General features: G+C 36.6%; 2 protein-coding genes across 3 annotated transcripts; one reads left to right on the top strand and one right to left on the bottom strand.

Moving 5' to 3' along the window:
• Positions 1-793: 793 nt before the first annotated feature.
• Positions 794-9,907, bottom strand: LOC149844619 (autophagy-related protein 8C-like). 2 transcript variants are annotated; one of them, XM_089994948.1, is made up of 6 exons: positions 9,770-9,907; positions 8,527-8,585; positions 7,119-7,174; positions 6,969-7,021; positions 1,618-1,736; positions 794-1,121 (listed from the first exon to the last, which is right to left on the bottom strand). In XM_089994948.1, the coding sequence occupies exons 2-6, from the start codon at positions 8,561-8,563 to the stop codon at positions 1,027-1,029; spliced, it is 360 nt and encodes a 119-aa protein (XP_089851074.1). In that variant the 5' UTR covers positions 8,564-8,585; positions 9,770-9,907; the 3' UTR covers positions 794-1,026. The 2 variants fall into 2 exon arrangements, with proteins under 2 accessions (XP_089851074.1, XP_089851079.1); XM_089994953.1 differs by lacking the exon at positions 9,770-9,907 and adding an exon at positions 9,549-9,638.
• Positions 9,908-17,173: 7,266 nt separating this feature from the next.
• LOC149844618 (protein S40-6-like) lies at positions 17,174-17,689 on the top strand. The gene is made up of 2 exons (XM_089985641.1): positions 17,174-17,393; positions 17,451-17,689. The coding sequence occupies exons 1-2, from the start codon at positions 17,174-17,176 to the stop codon at positions 17,687-17,689; spliced, it is 459 nt and encodes a 152-aa protein (XP_089841767.1).
• The last annotated feature ends 4,069 nt before the right edge of the window (positions 17,690-21,758 follow it).

The raw sequence follows: 21,758 nt of genomic DNA, 5'->3' as shown, positions 1-21,758 counted from the left end.
GCTTTAACAGTCCACACATTACTTATGACAGCAGAAAATTGCGGTTTTCATTCAAACATGATGCATGTCAACTAGTGAAGTATGGGAGAAGAGAACATTCATCGAAAAAAGGAGAACTTTACTGCCAGACTGTGAGTCATGCAGGAAATAAATTCCACAAATTCTTACAGCCTCCAATAAAATATTTATTTTCTTCCGAAAACCTCAAACTTTTTTAGTTCCCTCACCGCCCTGGTCCTGAGATGGCAGAGTCAAGATCTTTTTCATCGACATTCACACATCATTTGCAGTTTCTCTATCACTGTTTGTTTTCTAGCGCTTGATTTTATTTTGGCCTTTCTCCCAGTTAATGGATATTCGCATCCAACTCAAAATAAAATCAATACAGTACTCAACATAGAATTTAAATACATCGCAATGAATTCAACCCAAATCACAACAATTTGAATAAACAAGAAATGGATCTTCTTCATGAAATGATGGGAATAGTCTTGCTCATTCATAATGAATTACCTTGCCGATTCATCCCAACAATTCAAAGGAGCTGCTATCGTGTCAATGAAAAGTCATATTCATTTAACCCCATTCGCCAATAGAACCAATTGGTTCCCGTGAGACTGCACTGGACATGCTAGCTTAGGATAGGTTCAAACATCACCTTATTCCATCTTAAGTTGATACATCAGGTGACTAGAGATGGCTGTGGGCTTCAACCATTTGTCTAACCAGCTATGCATTTGCATCCAATAAAAAACAGAAAAACATATTAAATAGATACAAAGACTAACCAGGATACTAAACTGTGCAGATGCACATGATCAAATTATTGCCAGTTACTAACAATTTTTGCCATTAATAGATGCGCAGAAATAAAGTGTCATTGCATGCATCGTGGGAAAGAAAGGGACAAAGAAGGACCAGTTCACTAGGTTCCATTGATTCATCAAGCAGATGAGACGGCTAAAAGGGAGATATGACAGAAGAATGTACATATTATCTTCATTATTTACGGAAGAAGTGCCGAACTTAGAGTGCTCCAAACGTGTTCTCCCCACTGTAAGTCATGTAAAGGAAACCATCTTCATCTTTATGCTCCTCATATATGGTAGACATCAATGCACCTGAAATACATGATTTCTGTTATTGACATAGAGAAGCTTATACACGGATTTCAATGGAGTTAAAGCATTTTTTCTTGAACCAACCACAGACAAATTATGACGGAAGGTTCTAATATAAAAAGATAATGGTGCATAATAAAGTCACTGTGACGCCCCAAAATTGGCACACACAATACCACAAACCCTTCAACAGTACACTTTTCATATTAAGCAGTCTTGAATGAACAAGATGCACAAGGAAAAAGAAAATTTTCTATACAAAATAGGAACTTCATACTGCTTAGCCAAATACAAGCGCAGAAAATATCCCCTTGATTTGGTTGCATTTTCACTTTTTGTAAAGTGACACATAAATTGCACCCAAGTTGCAAAAAGAGCAGCAATGCAAGCATTGTGCCTGTTTTTTTTTTGTGTATGTGTGCCTGTTGGCACATACATGTACCAGCGCTCACATGCACATTATATTTAGAAAAAGCATAATTTGGCCTCTTCTTACCAGTGGGTGGCAAGACATTCTTGACAAATACAAAGATGGCTTTTTCAGCACTGAGTTTTATCCTCTTTCGGACAACATAAACAAACTGCCCCACAGTAAGATCAGCTGGAACCAAATATCTGTAATCAAGACACAAACAAAAATCGTATTATTTCTCCATGAAAGCAAATGAGAAATGGCTTTGCGAATACAAGTAAATGCAAAGGCAGGATAAGCATGGGCAAATGAAAACATGTGTAGACACAAAAGGAAAGGAAGCAGAGAGAAATAAATGACATAGGTGAAACTGCTTGCTTTCGCCATCCTCTAGCAAGAAATCCATTCCAAAACCTCAAAGGCCTACCAAGGAAAACTTTAAATGCTTGAAGAGAAAAAAAAATATGTATTTAGGCTGCTTGATATTCATGTTTAAGATTCGACATTCAGCTCACAAATATTGGTCAAGTATTATACATTTGTCATATTGGTAGAATAACATGGTATGGCAATTTACAAGTGCACATGAAAACAACACGCGGAGTGAAAACTCACCTTGAATGAACAAAGCCACCTAATTAAATGGAACACATCTATCTATACAGCGGGTTGCATGCGAAATGTGGAATAAGATAGCGGGTTGCATGCGAAAGGTGGCGAAGGAGGTTTTGGGTGAGTCTAAAGGCGGTGCACCGTTAGGTAAGGATACATCATGGTGGAACGAAGATGTCAAATTAGCTATTAAGGTTAAAAGAGAGTGCTATAGAAATCTAAGTAAGAGTCGTGATAATGAGAATTTGGAGAAGTATATGGTAGCAAAGAAGGAAGCTAAAAAAGTAGTTTGAAATGTGAGGGATAAGGTATATAAGGAGGTCTATGACAGGTTGGATACTAAGGAGGGCGAAAAGGATATTTATAGGCTTGCAAAGATGAGAGATATGAAATCAAGGGATCTGGGTATGGTTAGATGTATCAAAGATGAAACGCAAAGGGTTTTAGTTAAAGATGAGGAGATTAAGGAGAGATAAAAAATTATTTTGATAAGCTATTTAATGGAAGGCATGCCCAGGATCTTGGAGACTTCTCCATTCATTTTCATGAGATGAATCGTGACTTCATGCGCAACATTCAAAAGAAAGAAATTGCAGAGGTTTTGAAGGAAATGCAATCCAGAAAGGCAGTTGGCCCGGATGATATACCTATCGAGGCTTGGAAATGCTTGGGTGAGAAAGGTTTAGTCTGGTTGGCAAATCTTTTTAACAAGATTTGACGCACAAATAAGATGCCTAATGAGTGGAGGAAGAGTACTTCGGTGCCTCTCTATAAGAATAAGAGTGATATACAAGATTGCACAAACTATCGTGGTATAAAACTCATGAGTCATACTATAAAACTTTGGGAGAGGGTGATTGAATATAGGTTGAGGAAGGTTGCCATGATATCAGAGAATCAATTTGGTTTTATACCTGGAAGATCAACTATGGAAGCTATACATCTTCTTAGACAACTCATTGAGAGATATAGAGAGGGGAACAAAGATTTGCATATGGTTTTTATTGATTTGGAGAAGGCATACGATAGAGTACCTAGGGATGTTCTCTAGTGGACAATGATGAAGAAAGGTATATCTCTCAAGTACATTAGTATAATTAAAGATATGTATGAAGGAATAGTAACCAATGTTCGCACTTGTGGAGGGGTGACAAACAATTTTCCTATAACGGTTGGGTTACATCAAGGATCTGCATTAAGCCCTTTCCTTTTTGCTATAGTGTTAGATGAACTTACGAGATCAATTCAAGAAAATGTGAAGTGGTGTATGTTGTTTGCTGATGATATTGTTTTGATTGATGAGTCTAGAGCTGGGGTTAATGCTAAGTTAGAATTATGGAGACAGACTTTGGAAGCAAGAGGTTTTACGTTGAGTAAGAGTAAGACATAATATATGGAATGTCGGTTTAGTAAGCAACGAAGTAGTGATGAGAGTGTAGTGAAGCTTGGTGAGCAAGAAATAGCGGTGGATGACTGTTTCAAATATTTGGGATCTATCATTCAAAAGAATGGAGAAATTGATGGAGATGTAAATCATAGGATTAAGGTTGGGTGGATGAAATGGAAAAGTGCAACTGGAGTGTTGTACGATCGTAGAATGCCGTTGCGGTTGAAGGGAAAGTTTTATAGGACGACAATTAGACCCGCTTTACTATATGATACAGAATGTTGGGCTTCCAAGAGACATCATTTTCAAAAAATGAGTGTAACTGAGATGCGTATGCTTCGATGGATGTGTGGAAAGACACTAAAATATAAGATTCGGAACGAGGAAATACGTAAGAAGGTAGGCATTGCACCCATTGAAAATAAGATGGGTGAGAATCGTTTACGATGGTTTGGGCATATTCGACAAAGGCCTAATGATGCTCCGGTTAGAAGGATGGAGAAATGAGAAAATATATTAGCTAAAAGAGGTCGGGGTAGGCCTAAGAAGACTTGGATGGAGATGATAAGAAAGGATATGAAGGCTTTGAACCTCACCGAGGACATGACATTGGATAGAAATGATTGGAGGAGAAGGATTCATGAGGAGGACCCAAAATGATTTTTTTTTTGGTTCATATCGCCGACCCCAATTGTTTGGGATGAAGGCGTTGTTGTTGTTGTTGTTGTTCTTGTTGTTCTTGTTGTTGTTGTTGTATCTGTCTATACATGTAAGGTGAGCAAAGCGCCACAAACAAATGTCGTGTGTTGGCACCATGTTAGACATATACCGAAGACCAAACATTTTTTATAAAACAATAGCCGCATGCATAAATTTAGGCATAGAAGACTAATATTATCCTCACCGAACAGTCAATCTTTTTCTTTTCTCTTTTTTCCCTTTGATTTTGAATTCACATTATCTTTTCTATTACTTTTTCCCTTTTAAACTGAAAAAGGTGCACAATTTCGCACATGATCACATATTCAATAACCAATGCATCAGAGTGAACAGACACAAGCTACTTAACCATTCTACTCTGTCCGCTACTCACAACAAAAAAACTCATCAAATAGCCGGTAGTAGACTGATATTAAGTAGATTACATATTTAATTTCTTACAGTGAGAGTTTCCAGTCTAAATTAATTTGTTTTACTGCAATTAGCATGGTAAACGAAGGAGAAATCACACAATTAACCATGTCAGAGAATAACTATTGAGCATAGTACTGTGACTACAGATTGAAATGTCATTTTGCAATGAACATTTCCAACATCAACCGACAAACAAAATATTTGGTAGGAAAACACTTTAGAAGATAGACCTGTAATTAGGACAAATATTAGAGGCAGCAAGGACAGGCTCAGGTCAGAGCAACAGGCCCATAAAACCAGAGAATGCCCACCCCATAAGATAGACCTGTAATTAGGACAAATATTAGGTGCAGGTATGCCCACCCCACAGCCAACCTGAGCACACCTGTGGTGGTGACAATTAACATGTGGAACCATCGTTCAGTTAACAAATTTACTGGGGTTGGGGTGACCGTGTTAGTATCTACTATGTAGCATAGATGTTAAGACTACCCACACGTGTGTAATCATGGGTGTGGATGTAGGAGTGCATGAGTGTGCAGGCTGAGTGAAAACAATTTAGAGCAATTTGGACTGATCGTACACACCACACTCCAGCTCAGTGACCAACTTTCCAGCACCCAGTTATTCAGTTGGCTATATGCCAAAAGCTGTCCCAACCAGAGTTACCGGAAGCTTTTTAGATAGGTGGGAAGCCCGCTTCCCGGAAACTCGTTTCAGAAGCGTGATACTTCTCGCTTCCGAAACTTGATAAGAATCTCGATTATCCACGCTTCTCCTATGCTTTTCACACGCTTCATCTATTCTTCTTATATGTTCTCTCACTCTACTTCTCATGTTTTTTATGTGCTTCCTCTCACACTTCTCACTCACTTCCATGTGTTTTCTTTAAATTGGCAGACATTATTTTTATATTTTGCTAAAAATTTATTCTTACACTAAAAAATCATGAAAATAGTTACTTTTATTTTAGTTTTTATTTGCATTCCATTTTGATTCCAATTCAATTCTTATATTGTTTTTTTATTCCTCGCTTCCGACTTCCTGCACATTTTAAAATGCATCGCTTCTCTCTTCCGCTTCCTAGTCTGGAAACCTTGGTCCTAACAGCAGACTATCCATGGCTTATCTGGCAGGTCCAGCTTAATGGACATGCAGACCAGTAACTGTTCCAGCTATCTCTTACAAGAATCACATCAAATAAAAGGTTACTTGAACCATGTTGGATAATGATGATAACAACTTGGACTAATAATAATAATAATCACCTGTCCATGACAAATACAGAAGGAATATAGACAATTACTGCAATCATACAAAACTTAAAAAGGACTCAAAACATAAACATTGTTTTCGGTATTTTTGCAACGGCACAACAGAAGCAACTAAATGTTGTCTCTTCTATATGATTCAAAGATAGTTGTACACTCAAGAATCTTCACCTCCTTTGAACTCAACAGGCAGGTTAAATAACAAATTCCAACCAACCTCATATGCAGACTGGACACTCCTAAAGGCTAAAGTCAGCCATGTAAGAATCCAATACTTGGCAACTTGACACTGACATTAACACTTAAGAAAACCAGTTTTCAATTCATCTAGTGCTCAGGTCTCTTTGTGATTTCTAGGCTACTCTTGGATTTCAATATACTTTTCGCAGTTAACTTGTTAGTTTAGTCTAGAATTACAAACATCTTGATAACTTTGTATTGGCCATGCCTTCCTGAATTCATTTCAATCATGAAAAAAAAATTATGAAATAATATATTAGTACTTGACTGATTTTAGTCTCACGCATTGCATTGGTAATATGACACCCTCTCTTTTTTTGATAAGGATGAACCCCCCTTGCTTTGTTTTGGGATGAAGGCGTAGTTGTTGTTGTTGTTGTATGAACCCCTCTTGCTTTCTAGCTCAATGACAGGAACGTGCTTTACATCTCTTTGTAGTTCAAAGTAAAAAAGATGTCTTACTCTGTGTGCATATGTATAATTGCATGCCCTTCTAGTTCTTTAAGCCTTGATTTGTCCAACACTTTGTACCCTTGTCTGACACTGACAACCATATGCAAGACTAGATAACATAGCGAATGATATTACTTTAATACATACAAAATCCTAAAGAATGTTTCCATTTTTGGAACATTAAATTTCGGCAACCAGAGAAAAATCCACACTTTTTTACATAAATAGCAGAAATTTGAGATCATTAAAGCAAATAACATATCTAGAAAGCACCACACAAATAACAGATGACAACAGGTGAAGAAAATAAACATTAAGTCATTAATTTAACAACTGACTTCTTCTTATCAATGTCCGGTATATCAGTTCTATCAGCTTTCTCAACAATAACCTGTGACACAAAGAGCAACAGATCATATCAATAGTTGAATACAGCATCATAACAAAAAAAAAAAAACAACAATACCAACAGGATAGGGAGACTTTACCGGAATTCTATCAGGGTATTTCTCCCTGATCCGAGCAGCTTCTGCCTGTCTTCTTTCTGAAATTGCATATCACGATAAGATTTATACAAAAGCTGGATGAAATCAAGATACCAGAAAATTGCTAATAAAGATAACCATGGAATATGATCTCCAAAGTTTTTTATAGTTAATTTTTTTTTTATATTTACACGGAGAAACCACCCCCAGGATCGGAGACCTAGCCACACTGGCTCTGCCTGCCCTACTTACGGTCACTATCTTGGCAGCATAAAACTCTGTGGGCTTAGCTTTAATCAAAGATTGGCTTTTTAGAGTTAATTTTATTAGGGTTTTTTTATTTGATTTTCTTTGATTAGGGCTTTGAATCAAATTTCTTTAATTGGGGGTCTTTATAGTTAATTTGATTAGGGATTTTCTTATAATTGATTAGGGCTTTTTTCTTTGATTTTCTTTAATTAGGGGTTTGAATTAGGTCTTTTTATATTTAATTTTGATGGTACGTCAGAAAAGTGGTAGGCAGCTACCACTTTCCATATATATATATATATATAGATTATAGACACACACACACAAACATTTAAAGATTTTTGGCAACATAAATTGTATTTCTTGGGGGCATATTCTGGCTTTTAAACCATCAATCAATGTGAAAATAGTGTTTCATTAGCCATAGTTAAAAAGAACAGAAATAGAAACGTTTGTTTCCAAGGATGAGTTATGTAGCTAAAGCATATTCGATGGGTGTTATGTATAAATTTCATACTGGTATAAAATTCAAGCCATATTTGGAAAGTATTAAACAGAGAAAAGAGTAACTGAGACATTGTCCAAACTTCAAATCAATCATTCACAAACTCACCAGCAAGCTCCTTTCCACAGGTATACACATATTTTCCCCATATGCTACCATAAGCTAATACAACCAATCATAACCAGAACAACATCTCCAGTTTAGCTCAAGGAAATAATAGATTGGCATTTCCGTGCGCTTGTGTCATGTCTATGGAGGTACATTGAGATATAACAGAGGCACTGATAAATTTTAGACTTCAAGGGCACAAATAAATCATGATGGAAGGAGAGATGGCAACTAAATTTAAAAATTTGCCCCTCACCCAAGTTCTTAACTACCATAACAAGGATTTTTTTGAAGTTCAACACCATCTTCCTATATACTGGGGTAAGAAACAAATGACGCACCAATATTACCCTAAGTCTACCCATACGACACAAACTACAATACAAACAAAAATTCTCGATGTACAGAATTGATGAATATGAGAAAGTTGATGCAAGTCAATGACCCATGAAAAAGCAAATAGAAAGCCATCTGCACCGCAGCTATGCTGCATTCCCAGTAGTTAACACGTACAACTACAAGCAAGATAGGAAGAGCGGAAGTACAAACCCAATGGCTGCCCTAGCTTGAATGAGCTCTTTGCCATTGCAGTTTCCAGCTAGTTTGTCCTGTCACAAGATTGTCGTACATTGTTTAAGTTCAAGCGAAAGTCAAGAAACATGGAGATGAAGTAACAAGACAAAGTAAAAAAAAGCAAAAAACAATAACTGGACCACCGATGCAAGAAAATGGAAAAAATAATAAAAGGCAAAATAAATCTATGCAAAGAAATAATACAGTTCTATCCCTTATGGAGACGAAGTCTACGTGTTGGCATCCACAAAAAGTAAAAATATAAAACGTTTCAAACTATATAACCAGAAAAACAAAAAACAAAGACACAAGGAACCAATGCCGAGTATGTGACATAATCAAAAGCATAAATTTTGCATCAAGGATACCCCTTGATCACAACCAAAACAGAAGCATAAAAAGAAAAGCAAAGAGAGAGAGAGAGAGAGGGTGAGAGAAAAAAGAAAAAACAACAACTCCAAAATAACTCAAGCAAACAGCGATAAAAAAAACAACTTAATTTAGAATCATCAGCATCTCAAGAATTTAAAAAGAAAAAAGGGAAAATTTTCTGCAGAAACCAACCAAAAAAACCACAATCAAGATTTTCCAACCATCAAAGCAAAAATCCATCATCGGAGACAATTGCCTATCTTGTTTGCGGCACGTCATTACCAAATGGGGGAGAAAAAAAAAACAATCTACAAATCCTAGCTCCATCTGAAAAGAAATCCACCACGAATTATACCAAGAAATCAACTAAGCCACGTTCCCTCCCATCATCATCATCCCACCCCCACCCCACCCCACCCACCGAAAGAAGACATAAAAAAGAAAGTAAAATCAATGATCAATGTCTCACCTTAAAAGAACCACAGAAATAGAGAAGAATAGAAAACAAAAACAAAAAGAATAAGGAAATCAATTCCCACCTATCGAAAGATAAGCAAAGGAAAAAGAACCCTAAAATCTCAAAATCAGAAGAGAAAAATGATAAACGAGACAATTCCAATTTCCACCTGATCAGGCGCGATCCATCAACAAAAACCCCGCGAAGAAGGATCGAATCCGCAGAAGAAGAAAAAAAGAGGGGAGAGTGGGAAAGAAGAAAACCCTAACCCAAGAAGGGAAAAAAGCAGACCAAGAGAAAATCAAACTTCGATAGATTGGAAATTCATAACCTCAGAAAACAAAAAGAAAACAGAAGAAGGAAACAAAAGGGGAAAGAGAGCCCTCTCACCTTTGACAACGATGATGATCGTCACGATCGCGCAAAGGGGGGAGGAAAACAAACCCAATCGCTTGAGGGAGAAGAATCCACGCAAAATCCGATGAGAGACGCAATCGCTTCCCTACCCTCCTTTTTTTTCTTTTTTTTGTTTGATCCACTTTATTTATTTTTAGGTAATTTTCGAATTAGCCCCGAAAGTTTTCGACGTTATTAAAAAATAGAGCTGCGCTTTAAACTTTTTCAACAGTATACTAAACCGTGTTACGGTTAGGGGTGGGCAACGGGCCAGTCCGCCCAATGGGTGGCCGACCCAATACGTCATGAGCCGGGTTTGGGCCAAAGTTTTAGGTCTGGACCTGTTAGCTACTGGGCCAAAACCCAGCCTGTTATATACGTGGGCTGGGTCTAGGTCAACATGCGGTTTATCAGGCCGATCCAACGGGCCTGAGTTATTTATTAATTATTAATAATATAAAAATTAATTAATTCGATAGTAACTTGATAACTATTATTATTTACCTAATTAGCTGCATTAATTTTATAAAAATTTAAAAAATAATTAGTTGAGTACATAGAAATTTGTTAATTATTTATTACGTACCTAATTAATTATACTAATCAGTCTGGCCCGCTTGACATTGGCCCATTGGGCCAATGAGCTGGGTCATGGGCTGCTTTTCAAATTTCAGCTCGTTAAGAAGCGGGTCATCTCCGGGCCGGGCCACACTTAAAGCCCAGCAAGCTGAGCTCTAAACGGGCTTGAGACAGCCCGATGCAAATGGATACCTAAGTTTTTGCATTATTTTAAAAATATGATTATATTTTATTTTATTTTTTTAAATATACTTAAACTTTGTTATAGTTTATTACAAAAGTCAAAGACAGTTTTTACCAGTGACCATAAAGCAAAATGGATAGAGAAGCCTTAGTGAATAGCAGAAGCGGGGAAGCAAATGTTGAAAAAGACTTGTGAAGTGATTATGCACACACATGGAAAATGAAAAGAAAACACATAGAAAGCAATATAAACCCCACACGTAAACTTGTTTTAAAAAAATAGTATTTTTAATGTTAAAATCTTGAAAAGTTAAGAAAAAGTGAATGAAACAAAAAATGAGAAAGAAACGTTAAGGAAGTGAGAGGGAATCGATTTCCCAAAACTTTCAATTTAGTGCATTTTTTGAAAACATTTAGTGCATTTTTTAATTATGCATTTAAGTATCATGTTATTTTTTTTATTATTCATTAAATGATTGGTTGGTTGATTAATTGTTTCTTAGGGCACTTTTGAAAGCAAAAAAAACTCATAGGAAAAGTCTAGTTGGGGTTAGGCAGACTTATACAACTATATCATTAGGTTTTGAACCTGCAACCTCCCAACACAGGTGAGCAAACACCTTTTAAACTTTTGTCACTATGGACTCATGTGAGCAAGGTTTTACACCAATGAACTCCATGAGTGAGACCATGTTTTCTCAGTTATTCCAACAAAAACCTTTAGTTTTTTTTTTCTTGATAAGCAGTGCTTAATCACATTCTTAGGCAGATTGCAGTATGAAAGTGCAACAAAACTGAACTTTCCGACTACTTTTTCTTGGCAAGTTGATGCATCTAAATAGCCTTTTAAGGCAACTTGTGTATACTAAAAACCCTTTAAACTATAGTATTGTTTTTTTTTGTTCTTTTTCTTTCACGGGAAAAGTGGGTGGAGGTCTCACTTTTAGTGACAGCTGACTGTAGAAAATTTGTACCAGAAGATTTTGTGTGGGTGGAAGATAAAAAGCAATGTTGTCAGCATCGGTGCGTATGTGCTCGTTAGCTTCACTCATATGTGCTCGTTAGTAGTAAGAAAATCAATCAATCAATATATATTACATATGTTTTTTACTATATTTTTTCTTCCAGCTCTAAAACAATATACTTTTCTATGATTAAGCCTGAATGAGTCAAGAACACTTGAAGCTCTTCTTATTCAGCTCTTTTACCAGCCCTACTTGCATCCCACTTTGGTGGGAATCTTATGTCCTGCATTTGATGTAGGACACGATACCCACCCTCATCTAAAGGACAAGTGCATCCCGCCATTCAAACGCTAATTAGAGGAAATTTCCCAATAATCTAATGTCACATTTTCTCAATTCTTGTGGAGATATAATAGTGAAGAATGATCTAATTGATCAAGTTTTAATTTTTAAAATTTATTGAATAAAGCCATCCCTACAGGGTAGTCAGGGATAGAGGTGTCAATGGATTGGGTATGAACCAATCCTGACCCATACCAGATCCTATAGGGTCAGGGTTTGGTTACAAAGAAAGGGGTTTGATTAACTATCCAGGTCTGACACATGAGGTCAAATTATTAAATGGGTCGGGTATGATTTAAGAAATTTTATACCAAACCCGTGTCCGACCCAAGTTCTGATTAAGATCTGCAATTTTTCAATGTAATATTTCTTATCAGATCTGCGTATGGTTTTTCTTATGAAAAATCTGATCAGACCCAACTATGAATCTGAATCCAATACCCACATTACTTAGTCCGAACTGGGTTCGGACTCGCCCATTGTAGTGGTGTCCAACCCATTGACACCCTTATTTACCATGGATGACAGTGGACCGGGTCGAGGGCAGGGTACAAGGTCTTCACCCTTGCCCCCGTCTTAAAATTTGGACCTCCATCCACTCACATACAGCCAAAAGAGCCCCACCATGATTTGAACAAATGAGGTCTTCATATTGTTAACGTGGATTACAAGCAAATGCTTCGATGGAGGAAAGGGCTAAATGATGGAGAAGGTGATACAATCTGGAAACTGAGACCGCAAGGAGAAATCTACCAACTATGAATTAACTAGAAAAAATCAGAAAATTCAATAAAAATATAAGAAATGACTAGAAATTATAAGAAAATAAGTAAAAGCAGAAAATATCATAAATAAATAGAAATTAACTGATATCAAATCTCATCTGCTTAGCCACATGAGTCTCTTATCTTTATATAAATAAGGGTTTCTTAATTCTAATTAAATCAAAGTACTTAATTTGGTAAACTTCTAATTAGCTAGTCAAACCTAACAAAAATATATGAACCAGATAAAATGATCTCATATCCAAATACAAAAATATCTAAAATAGAAAGTAGGCCCAATTAAACTATATAAACCCAGATCTATCCCGCTCTGCTCCTGCATCAAAAAGATTAATATGAATTCCAATTTGTCCATTGCTCTTCCAACTCCCACCAAAACAAATTCCTCTGCTTCTTCCTTTGCATGTTGTACCAAGCATCCTCATCTTCTTCATCATCATCATGTCTTACCACAACATATTGTAGTTCCTCTCTCTCTCTCTCTCTCTCTCTCTCTCTCTCTCTCTCTCTCTCTCTCTCTCTCGTTACACATCTTTCTTCTTGATCTTTAATGACAATTGCCGCTAAGGCCTCCTCCGGATCCGGACTGATCGCCTTGTTTCTGATTTGTATTTTGTGCTTTTTTGGCTTATGTGTTCTTTGTCGGTCTGGGTTCTGTGTGTTTTGTTTGCCGGTTTCAACGACTGTTGAACCTGTCGTAATGTTGATATCTTTGATTCGTCTCTCTCTCTCTCTCTCTCTCTCTCTCTCTCTCTCTCTCTCTCTCTCTCTCTCTCACACACACACACACACGTTGTAGTGGTATTCACACATAGGGGTGTCAATGGATAAGAAATTCACTAGACCCAAACCCAACTCGAAGGTGCAGGTGCCAAGTTCAGGCCACGATTCAACCAAATCTACCAAAGGGAAAAACCATATATGGGTTCTATAAGGATTACATAAACCAGATCCGATCCATACCTATACCCAATGACATAATAATTTTTTATATTTTTTACATTGAAATTTGCAGATCTTATTCAGAACTCAGGTTGGACCTGGATCTGGCATGAAATTTCATATACTCCATCTTTCTTGATTTCTGAGTTGTCATATATATATATATATATATATATATATATATATATATATATATATATATATATATATATATATATATATATATATATATATATATATATATATATATATATATATATATAAGTTCTTTTTACCATAGCCACGAGTCTCATTCTTGGGAAAATCTTTGCAAGGGAACATGTGTGGATATTTTCAAAATTTTCATTTTTTCTCTAAAAAACTTGGAAAAATATTGGCATATATAAAATTGTAACACACACAGACACACCTGTGCCCACTCTAATTTGGATTCATGTCTCCACCACAGACCAGAAAATCTAGCTCAAGTATTTTTAGAGCTTATTAGCTTTCACGTGATCTTTTATAAGGGGGGAACACATCTTATGGAATTTGGAAGCTTGTGGTTAAAGACTTCAGCAATCACAAATATTTTTTATATTTTTGTGATTGTGGTCTGGATTGAATAGTGGAATTTTAAATAAATCATGGTTTCTCCATTCTTGAGGAGGAGGTCACGATTGAGTAATTTTATATTTTCTTTTATTTTTAAAAAACTATATTTTCCCTTTTTTGTTGAGAAAACCATTTTTTCTAAAATATCTCAAGATTTTCCCTTGTCAAGAAAATATTGAGCATCAGATTTGTGACTGTGGTCTGGATTGAATAGTGGAATTTTGAAGATTTATGCAACGCATGAATATTGATCCTAGTGCCAGCCCATTATTTGAGCTAAAAGATTAGCTTTCCAATGACATAAGAGTTTATTCTGTTTTTTCTTTTCATGAGATATTCTATTTAAATTGCTGATGAAGATTACTTTTCATGTCCTTTTAAATCCATGAACAGACCAAGCTTGGACATACATTCAATTAGGACTTCCAACAGGTCGGGTACCCGACCCATTACATTATACCCGAACCTGCCCAAATAACAAATGGTCGGGTATGGGTTCGGGTTTTGTCAGGTCACAAAAAAAGAGATTTTTTGGAGAGAATAGATAATATTTGTATAACAGATAGGAAGAATTAAGCACAACAAATAAAAAGAATCGGATGAGTAATCACCTACAAGAAAAATAAGAAAAACCAAGAAAAAAGAGCATAGAACAGATGAGCAGACTAAGAAACAGAGCACATTATGAACTCTGCTCTCCACACCTAGTTCACTTGGAAAAGTAGTATAACTGGTGCCAGATCCAGTTAGCTGATCTAGGGGTGTCAATGGGTCCGATGTGTATTGAATACCCGAACCCACCAGAACCTGAGTTCCTGGGTATCAAAGTTGCATTACTCCCAGCTTCAGCCTGTGACAAATGACACACACCCTGAGTATCAAAGTTGCAACATCGTCTAACTTGTACACCTTTAAGCTGACCCACCTAGCCAGGTGCACGGCCTTCATTGGGGGCTCCAAGGCCTTGATAGATGAGTTGTATAATAATGAAAATGCATGTTTGTACAATGACATAATTAATAGACTTCACCTTAAATGCAGCGTCTCTGCAAGTGACCAGCCATTAATCTTTGCATTTATCGTGATGGGGGTGGTATCCATCTTTAGAAATGTTGAGATGAATGCTCTGCGTGATTGGTAGGAGCTGTCAGTGCACGTGTCCTTGTGGTGGAACATTGATGGTTCAAATCCCAGTGATACGTTGAATAATAACTGGTGTGTGTCTGCCTAACCCCATCTTGCCTTTCAAAACGAAAAAAACTGGCTAACTAATCATGTAAAAAACAAATCAATACTCTTCCAAGCACTTCAATTCTTCTTAGAGCAAGGGCATTGCCCCCCGAGCTTTCTTATATTCAATACTCTCCTCTGTTGCTCATGATATTTCTATTCAATGCACATCAGGCTCTAGTGCTCTACATGATATTTGAACACTGAAGAGAAGTTGAGGCCCTAGGCATATTTCATTGGACGCTCATATTTTTCCATATTTTTTTCATTGGAGGCCCTTAGTATGGAGTACACTTTTTTGGAGTTGTAGTTTGGTAAACTTATAGTGCTTTCAGCAATCTTTCATGCCAATTGAGTCTTGTTAAAGGCTTCTGCCAGGGCATTCACTGCAGGATTGTAGGCCGTGACATATTGAATGTCGATCTTAAGATGACAATATATGTTTCAAAATTTAAGATGGCAATGAACAGGTCGAATGGTTTTAGTCAAGCTTTGTTGCATTTCTTTAGGTAACTGAGCTGGGCCAAGTTTGTTCAGAAACCTGGTAACCGTGTTTGGAAGTCACAAATCTTGTTCTTGGGAAAACATGATTCGGAAAAAATCTTGCGATTTTTTTAAAATATTGGTATATGGGTGTGCGGGTGCCTTTAACTGGTGGGCTATGTAAGGGCTTTGGTGTGGTGTCGGTGACCCCACCCAGGGGTTTCCTCACAAGGAGACGGGCCCATTAAGCAACCCAATTCTTGATGAGTGTTCCTCGTCATAAAAAAATGGTGTACGTAACATTAAAATTAAAATGTATATACCAAATATAAATATCCATATAAATAATTAAAAAAACTGCAAAAAAGTTTTTTTAGCGTGTAAATATCACGTTAAAAACACAATGCTATCAAAATAAATGTTATCTTTGAAAATATTATGTTTTTTAGCAATAATATTAGACTTTCAAACTATCAGTGATAAGATTGCATATTTTCAAAATATCGGAGATATGGTTGCGACTGTGGTAAAAACAGGTTTAAACGCTGCCTAAGAAAGGCAAGCTAGGCACCAGCAATTAGGGCTGCGAACAGTATACGGTCTGATATCCAATCCAAGTTGGACATGCTATTTCTGGATGCGGATGCCACGAGTAGAAAACAAAGGAAAGAAAACTCACTGCTCGAAAACCGAATCAGGATCAGGTGCAATCACATTGCAAAAATGCAATGTGCCGCTGCACATGATCACCCTCCATATTCTGTCAGTACAAATGTCATATGGCCCAACAGCAGATGGATGGTGATAAGGTGCAGCGGCACATTGCAATTGTGCAATGTGATTGCACCTGATCCCAACACCAGCGAACCCCAACACGTCTACCCTTTTTTTCGAAAAACCCATCAATCTCCACCAACTTTTCTGCTCTCTATCTCTTGCATGACCCTCAAAAGGCTGAAACCCCCTTGTTATTCATCCTTTCTAACTTCTAAGAAACATCAACTCCTAGAAGAGGAGAGCAAATCAGGTTCAAGAGGGTACCCACAAAAAAGAAAGTAGAGCAGGAGATAAGAACACCTTTTGGTCTACAATTACTGTTTTGGGGTGTCAAGGTGACAAAAATGAATGTCCTTGATCATTTCACATCAAACCATGTTCATCTTTTAAAGGGTATCTTCATGGTCTAGGACCTCTAGGCGCCCTTCAAGCACCTACCTAAGCGCATATCATTAGACCCTTCTTCATCTGGCCTTTTTTCATCTTACTGTGGGTGTGTTTTTGGGGAGTGAGCATCCATGGCAGATGGAGATTTTGATGAGGATGAGGTGTGGTCTGCTGTTGGACACAATGTGTCCAGGGGTAAGAAGAGCAAAGGTGCCTCTACACCAAAGAGACTCGCACATAGTGCCTCTAGGATGATCCCTAAGAGTGGGGATACTGCCAACAACCCAGTCAGAATTGTCGAACAATCTTCACCTGTTAACATTCCTGACTGGTCAAAGATCTACAAGAAGGGTGTAAAGGAACATTGGGATTCTGATGATGATGGTGGTCATGGTCATGGTTTTGAAGATGATGATGACACTGCTGTTGTTTTTTATGGTGATGATGATGATGACAGAATACCCCCACATGAGTTGATTGCCAAGAAGCTTGCAAGGAGCCATATCACACCCTCTTCTGTTTATGAAGGTGCTGGAAGAACCCTAAAAGGGAGAGATCTCAGAAAGGTCAGGAATGCAGTTCTGACTAGCACTGGTTTTCTTGAGAAAGAATATACCAACCTTTTAAATTATCAAACCCCATATTAGAGCGGTGTTGTTTCTTCTTTTCCTTTTTTTTTGTTGGGGTGGGAGGGGAGGGGTAATATTTTGATGTTGGTTCCCCTCATAGTAACTCTTGTATTTTGTATTTTTTCTTTTTCTTTTTTTGTTGTTGCAGACGATACCAGAGTCAGGTGCCCCTTTTTGGGCCCATTGGCAACCTGAGTTTTTGTGTAGTGCGTCTCTGTTTAGGTTTTGGGAGACAAGGGGTATGTTATCTTTGAGGTCTAATGTAACTACTAGATTCATCATGTTGTAGTTTTAGAGAAATGAATGTCGAGTCATGAATAATTTTCTCCATTTGTCATTCTCTTTTCTTTCTCCTCAGATGCTACATGTTCATCAAAGCAGGTTCACCTTCTGAAAACTGTAGCATGGAAATATAAATCAGAAAGTGAAATGGCTTCTAAGACTCTCTCTCTCTCTCTCTTATGTTCTTTCCTTTTAGTTCTTTCTCTTTTTTTCATTTAATGTGGTATCAAGCAGTGTTTCCTCTGTGTTTCTCCCTCTTACATATGATCCTCATATTCGAATGTGTCTCCTCGTATGGGTGCAAGCAAAGAGCTTTGTTTTTGCTTGTCTTGGAAAGTTTGGAAATATGAAAGCAGAACTTTTGATTTATTTTCACTGCAGGCTGTAGGAAATTCATGGATATCTTGATTTCTTCTTGTCTTTTGTTTAGGCTTTTGCCTTTTGTGAGTGGTTGCTGCAAGCTTCTGTAGGCCTTAAATTAAACAGCTATACCAGATATATAATAGTGGATAGACTTCAAAGATGATGCCATTTTGTTGTTGGTATGTCTGGTTTCTTGGAAATAGTTGAATGAGACGAGTCTGTATAGTGTACTATTTCCTTGTCACCATACACCCCAAGAAACACTTCTGAAAGGAGTGATCAGTGAAAACTACTATTGAGTTAACAAGTGATGACTAAAGTCTCTTTGGATCTTATGTGTGCTTACATATGAATCCCTGGATTTCCGTTTCTTCAGTTGACCAATCTCTTGTATAGTATACGCTAGTGAAACTTCAAATGTGTTTTTAAAAAATGGTTGATGACCAAAGATGTCCCCTTGAACCGGCCGTGTGATACCTTCATGAAATTGCAACCTTGGCGTAATGATACGATTAAGTTGCATGAATTTTTGGCACCTGTTTTATTTTTTCATGACGAGGAATTTCTCAAGATCAATAATTAGGTGTTCCCGTATCCATAGTAGTAAATCACACGCGAGTAAACCAACCTCATAGCTTTGCTCAATACTTGTCTCGGTGCTAAGTGCATAACCAATACACCAAAAGGCTGTAAGGTGATTAAGGTGTATAAAGTCAAATTCTTAAACCACCAGGATCTTAACAATGCACCAAGCTTTGCAGCCGATATCTTCGGCAATTCATTACAAGATGGCTTTCACTTTGTCCTTAACTTCAGGTAGGCTTTCACTTTCCATCTTTCCTAACCCCTCGATAGCTTTCATACTGTTAAGTTATATACAAGACAGTGGTCGATGCTAATCTTCCTACATCATATGAATCATCCATAACATTGGAGCACAATTTTTTCTCAGCATCCTGCATAATTCTAAATCAATTTGATTAATTGGCAATCACATGAAATAAGAATAAAACAAGATAAAGAGAGAAAGGAGGACAGAATTATGTCATATATGATTAGGGGTGGGAATTGGGATGGCCTGGCCTAGCCCGACCCGAGCCCATTTAGAGGTTGGCCCGGCCTAGAGATGGCCTGGTTCTTAACAGGCTCATGTTTGAAGAGCAACCCATGACCCGGCCCATTGGCCCAATGTGAAGTGGGCTTGGCTCAGCCCAAACCCATTTGTAGGTTATTCTTTAATAAAATTAATAAATTAATTTTTAGAATACCAAAGAATGAATTAAATAAAAAACATAAAATTCAAAATTCTACATCTAATAATGTTCAAAGTGTCCAAATCAAAAGTTTATAACAATATTTCGTCCATGGCATAGCATTTGAACTAATAAATCAATATCAAATTTTCAAAATAACATAGCACAATCTTGAATTCTAGCCCCATAAAATTATCTTTCTCTTTCTCCTAATTCTTAAATAAACTCAGTCCCATAAAATTGTCTTTCTCTTTCTCCTAAAATATAGCAACTAATTAGGTAAATAGTAAATAATTAATAAGTTCCCATGTTCCTAACTAATTATCTTTCTAGTTTTCATAAAATTAATGCAACTAATTAGGTAAATAATAATAGTTATCAAGTTACTATGTAATTAATTTTTTATATATTATTAAAAAATTAATAAATATCTCAGGCCTGTTCGGTCGACCTGGACCCAGCCCACGTTTAAAATGGGCCCGAACCTAAAACTTTGACCCAAACCCGGCCCATGGCAAGCCGTGTCGACTTGGCCCGTTGCCCACCCCTATATATGATCCATTATTTAACAAACAGAGTTTAGAAGCTGGAAAGACAAACATGTTTAAAGATTTAGTTCCTTTTAGCAACTATTACATAAATCAGTTTATTTTCTTAGTAATTTTACCTGGCTTTATTGCTTTTCACACATATATATATATATATATATATATATATATATATATATATATATATATATATATATATACATATATATATATATATATATATATATATAGCGCTTCTATGGTGGTACACACTTGATTTACATAGATCTAAGCTCCAAATGCAAGAGTTAACCTTTGGATTATATTTAACTTGTTTTATTTACTCTTCATGTGTTAAAGTTGACTTAAAATATGATGTTTTATATCATTTTTAGACTCCTAATATTTTCATAATTAATTGTGTCATTAATTTTCACTTTCTCAAAAATAAGATCTTATGATGTATTAGACAATGATAAAACCATCTAACATTATAAATAAATCATGTACAACACATCCATATATCTAGATCTACCATTTGAAGGTTGGATCTATACAAACAATAATATGTACCACCATAAGTAGCATGGTGCAAAACCACCATATATATATACCATGATATGGTACGCACTCTTGTTAATTTGTATAGATCTAGCCACCCAATAGTAAATCTAATCAAACAATGTATTTAGCATGATTTATTTACTAAATTAGAAGGTTTCATCATTTTAAATATACAGTAAGATTTTATTTTTAAGATGGTGAAAATCAATGGCTGGTAATTCAAGAAAATAAGAGTGGTTTAAAAATGGTGTAAAACATCACATTTGACTCAATTTTAACCCATGAAAATAATAAATAGAACACGCTAAATATGATCCAATGGTTAGATTTTCCTTTTGGCGCTTAGATATAGGTAAGTAAAATGTGTACCACCTGCTTGAGAATTAATGGACATGAATGGTGCTGTGAAAGGAACAAAACCAGAGGGAAAAACCATTTTTTTTTACCCCAAGTTTTTCACCTCCAACCCCAATTTCTTCTGTACTATCCATTGGGAGGTATTGATTGGTTTGTTAATAAGTATTCCACCATTCCTGGCAATTATTAAATATTCCACCACCACACGTGATTTGTGGGGTTCAATGCCAATCACGAGTGGGCCTACACCGTTCATTTGGATACAGGAATAAACCTGCTTCCTCAAAAGCATAAAAGAGGCCACCCATAAAGACAAACTGCGTGGTACTGAGTAACAAGGGGACTTCCTGGAAGCCTCTGCCAGCTTACCAATGTTTACGAAATCAAGTAATTGGTTGGTGGGAGACACCACCCAACTTGGATTCCTTCTTTTTATCAAAGGCAGAATGAGTATGTGTGCTTTTGAGTGGGCATCTTTAATGTTTCTCAAGTCAAAAACCAGTTTAATATTTTTTTATTGCAAAAATGTTGTTTTCTTTTTGTGGAGTATTATCCATAATAAAACAAAAAATGACTATTATCCTTGTAAAATGCCGTATCGGCCTGCACCGCTTCATTCGTGATTGGGGTTCAATGTTGTCAGTATCGGCTGTACGTATAGCGGTATAGTATCGTTAGAAAATCGATACGACTTCACCCCTCAATCGACTATTTTTTTATAGATATAAAAAATATTTAAAA

This window comes from Nuphar pumila, chromosome 2 (genome assembly GCF_984573655.1).
Source record: "Nuphar pumila chromosome 2, dmNupPumi1.hap1.1, whole genome shotgun sequence".
Classification (NCBI taxonomy): Eukaryota; Viridiplantae; Streptophyta; class Magnoliopsida; order Nymphaeales; family Nymphaeaceae; genus Nuphar; species Nuphar pumila.
The sequence above is the reverse complement of the archived record's forward strand: the minus strand, read 5'-3'. Positions and strand labels throughout refer to the sequence as shown.

What these genes read in the sequence shown, in the direction of transcription:
- LOC149844618 (XM_089985641.1), top strand. Translation starts at nt 17,174, where the DNA reads ATGGCAGATGGAGATTTTGATGAGGATGAGGTGTGGTCTGCTGTTGGA. An exon ending in GTCAAAGATCTACAAGAAGG is followed by an intron (nt 17,394 to 17,450) that starts GTGTAAAGGAAC and finishes ATGGTTTTGAAG; the next exon opens with ATGATGATGACACTGCTGTT.
- LOC149844619 (XM_089994948.1), bottom strand. Translation starts at nt 8,563, where the DNA reads ATGGCAAAGAGCTCATTCAAGCTAGGGCAGCCATTGG. An exon ending in AATACCCTGATAGAATTCCG is followed by an intron (nt 7,022 to 7,118) that starts GTAAAGTCTCCC and finishes TTTGTGTCACAG; the next exon opens with GTTATTGTTGAGAAAGCTGA. An exon ending in CCGGACATTGATAAGAAGAA is followed by an intron (nt 1,737 to 6,968) that starts GTCAGTTGTTAA and finishes TCTTGATTACAG; the next exon opens with ATATTTGGTTCCAGCTGATC.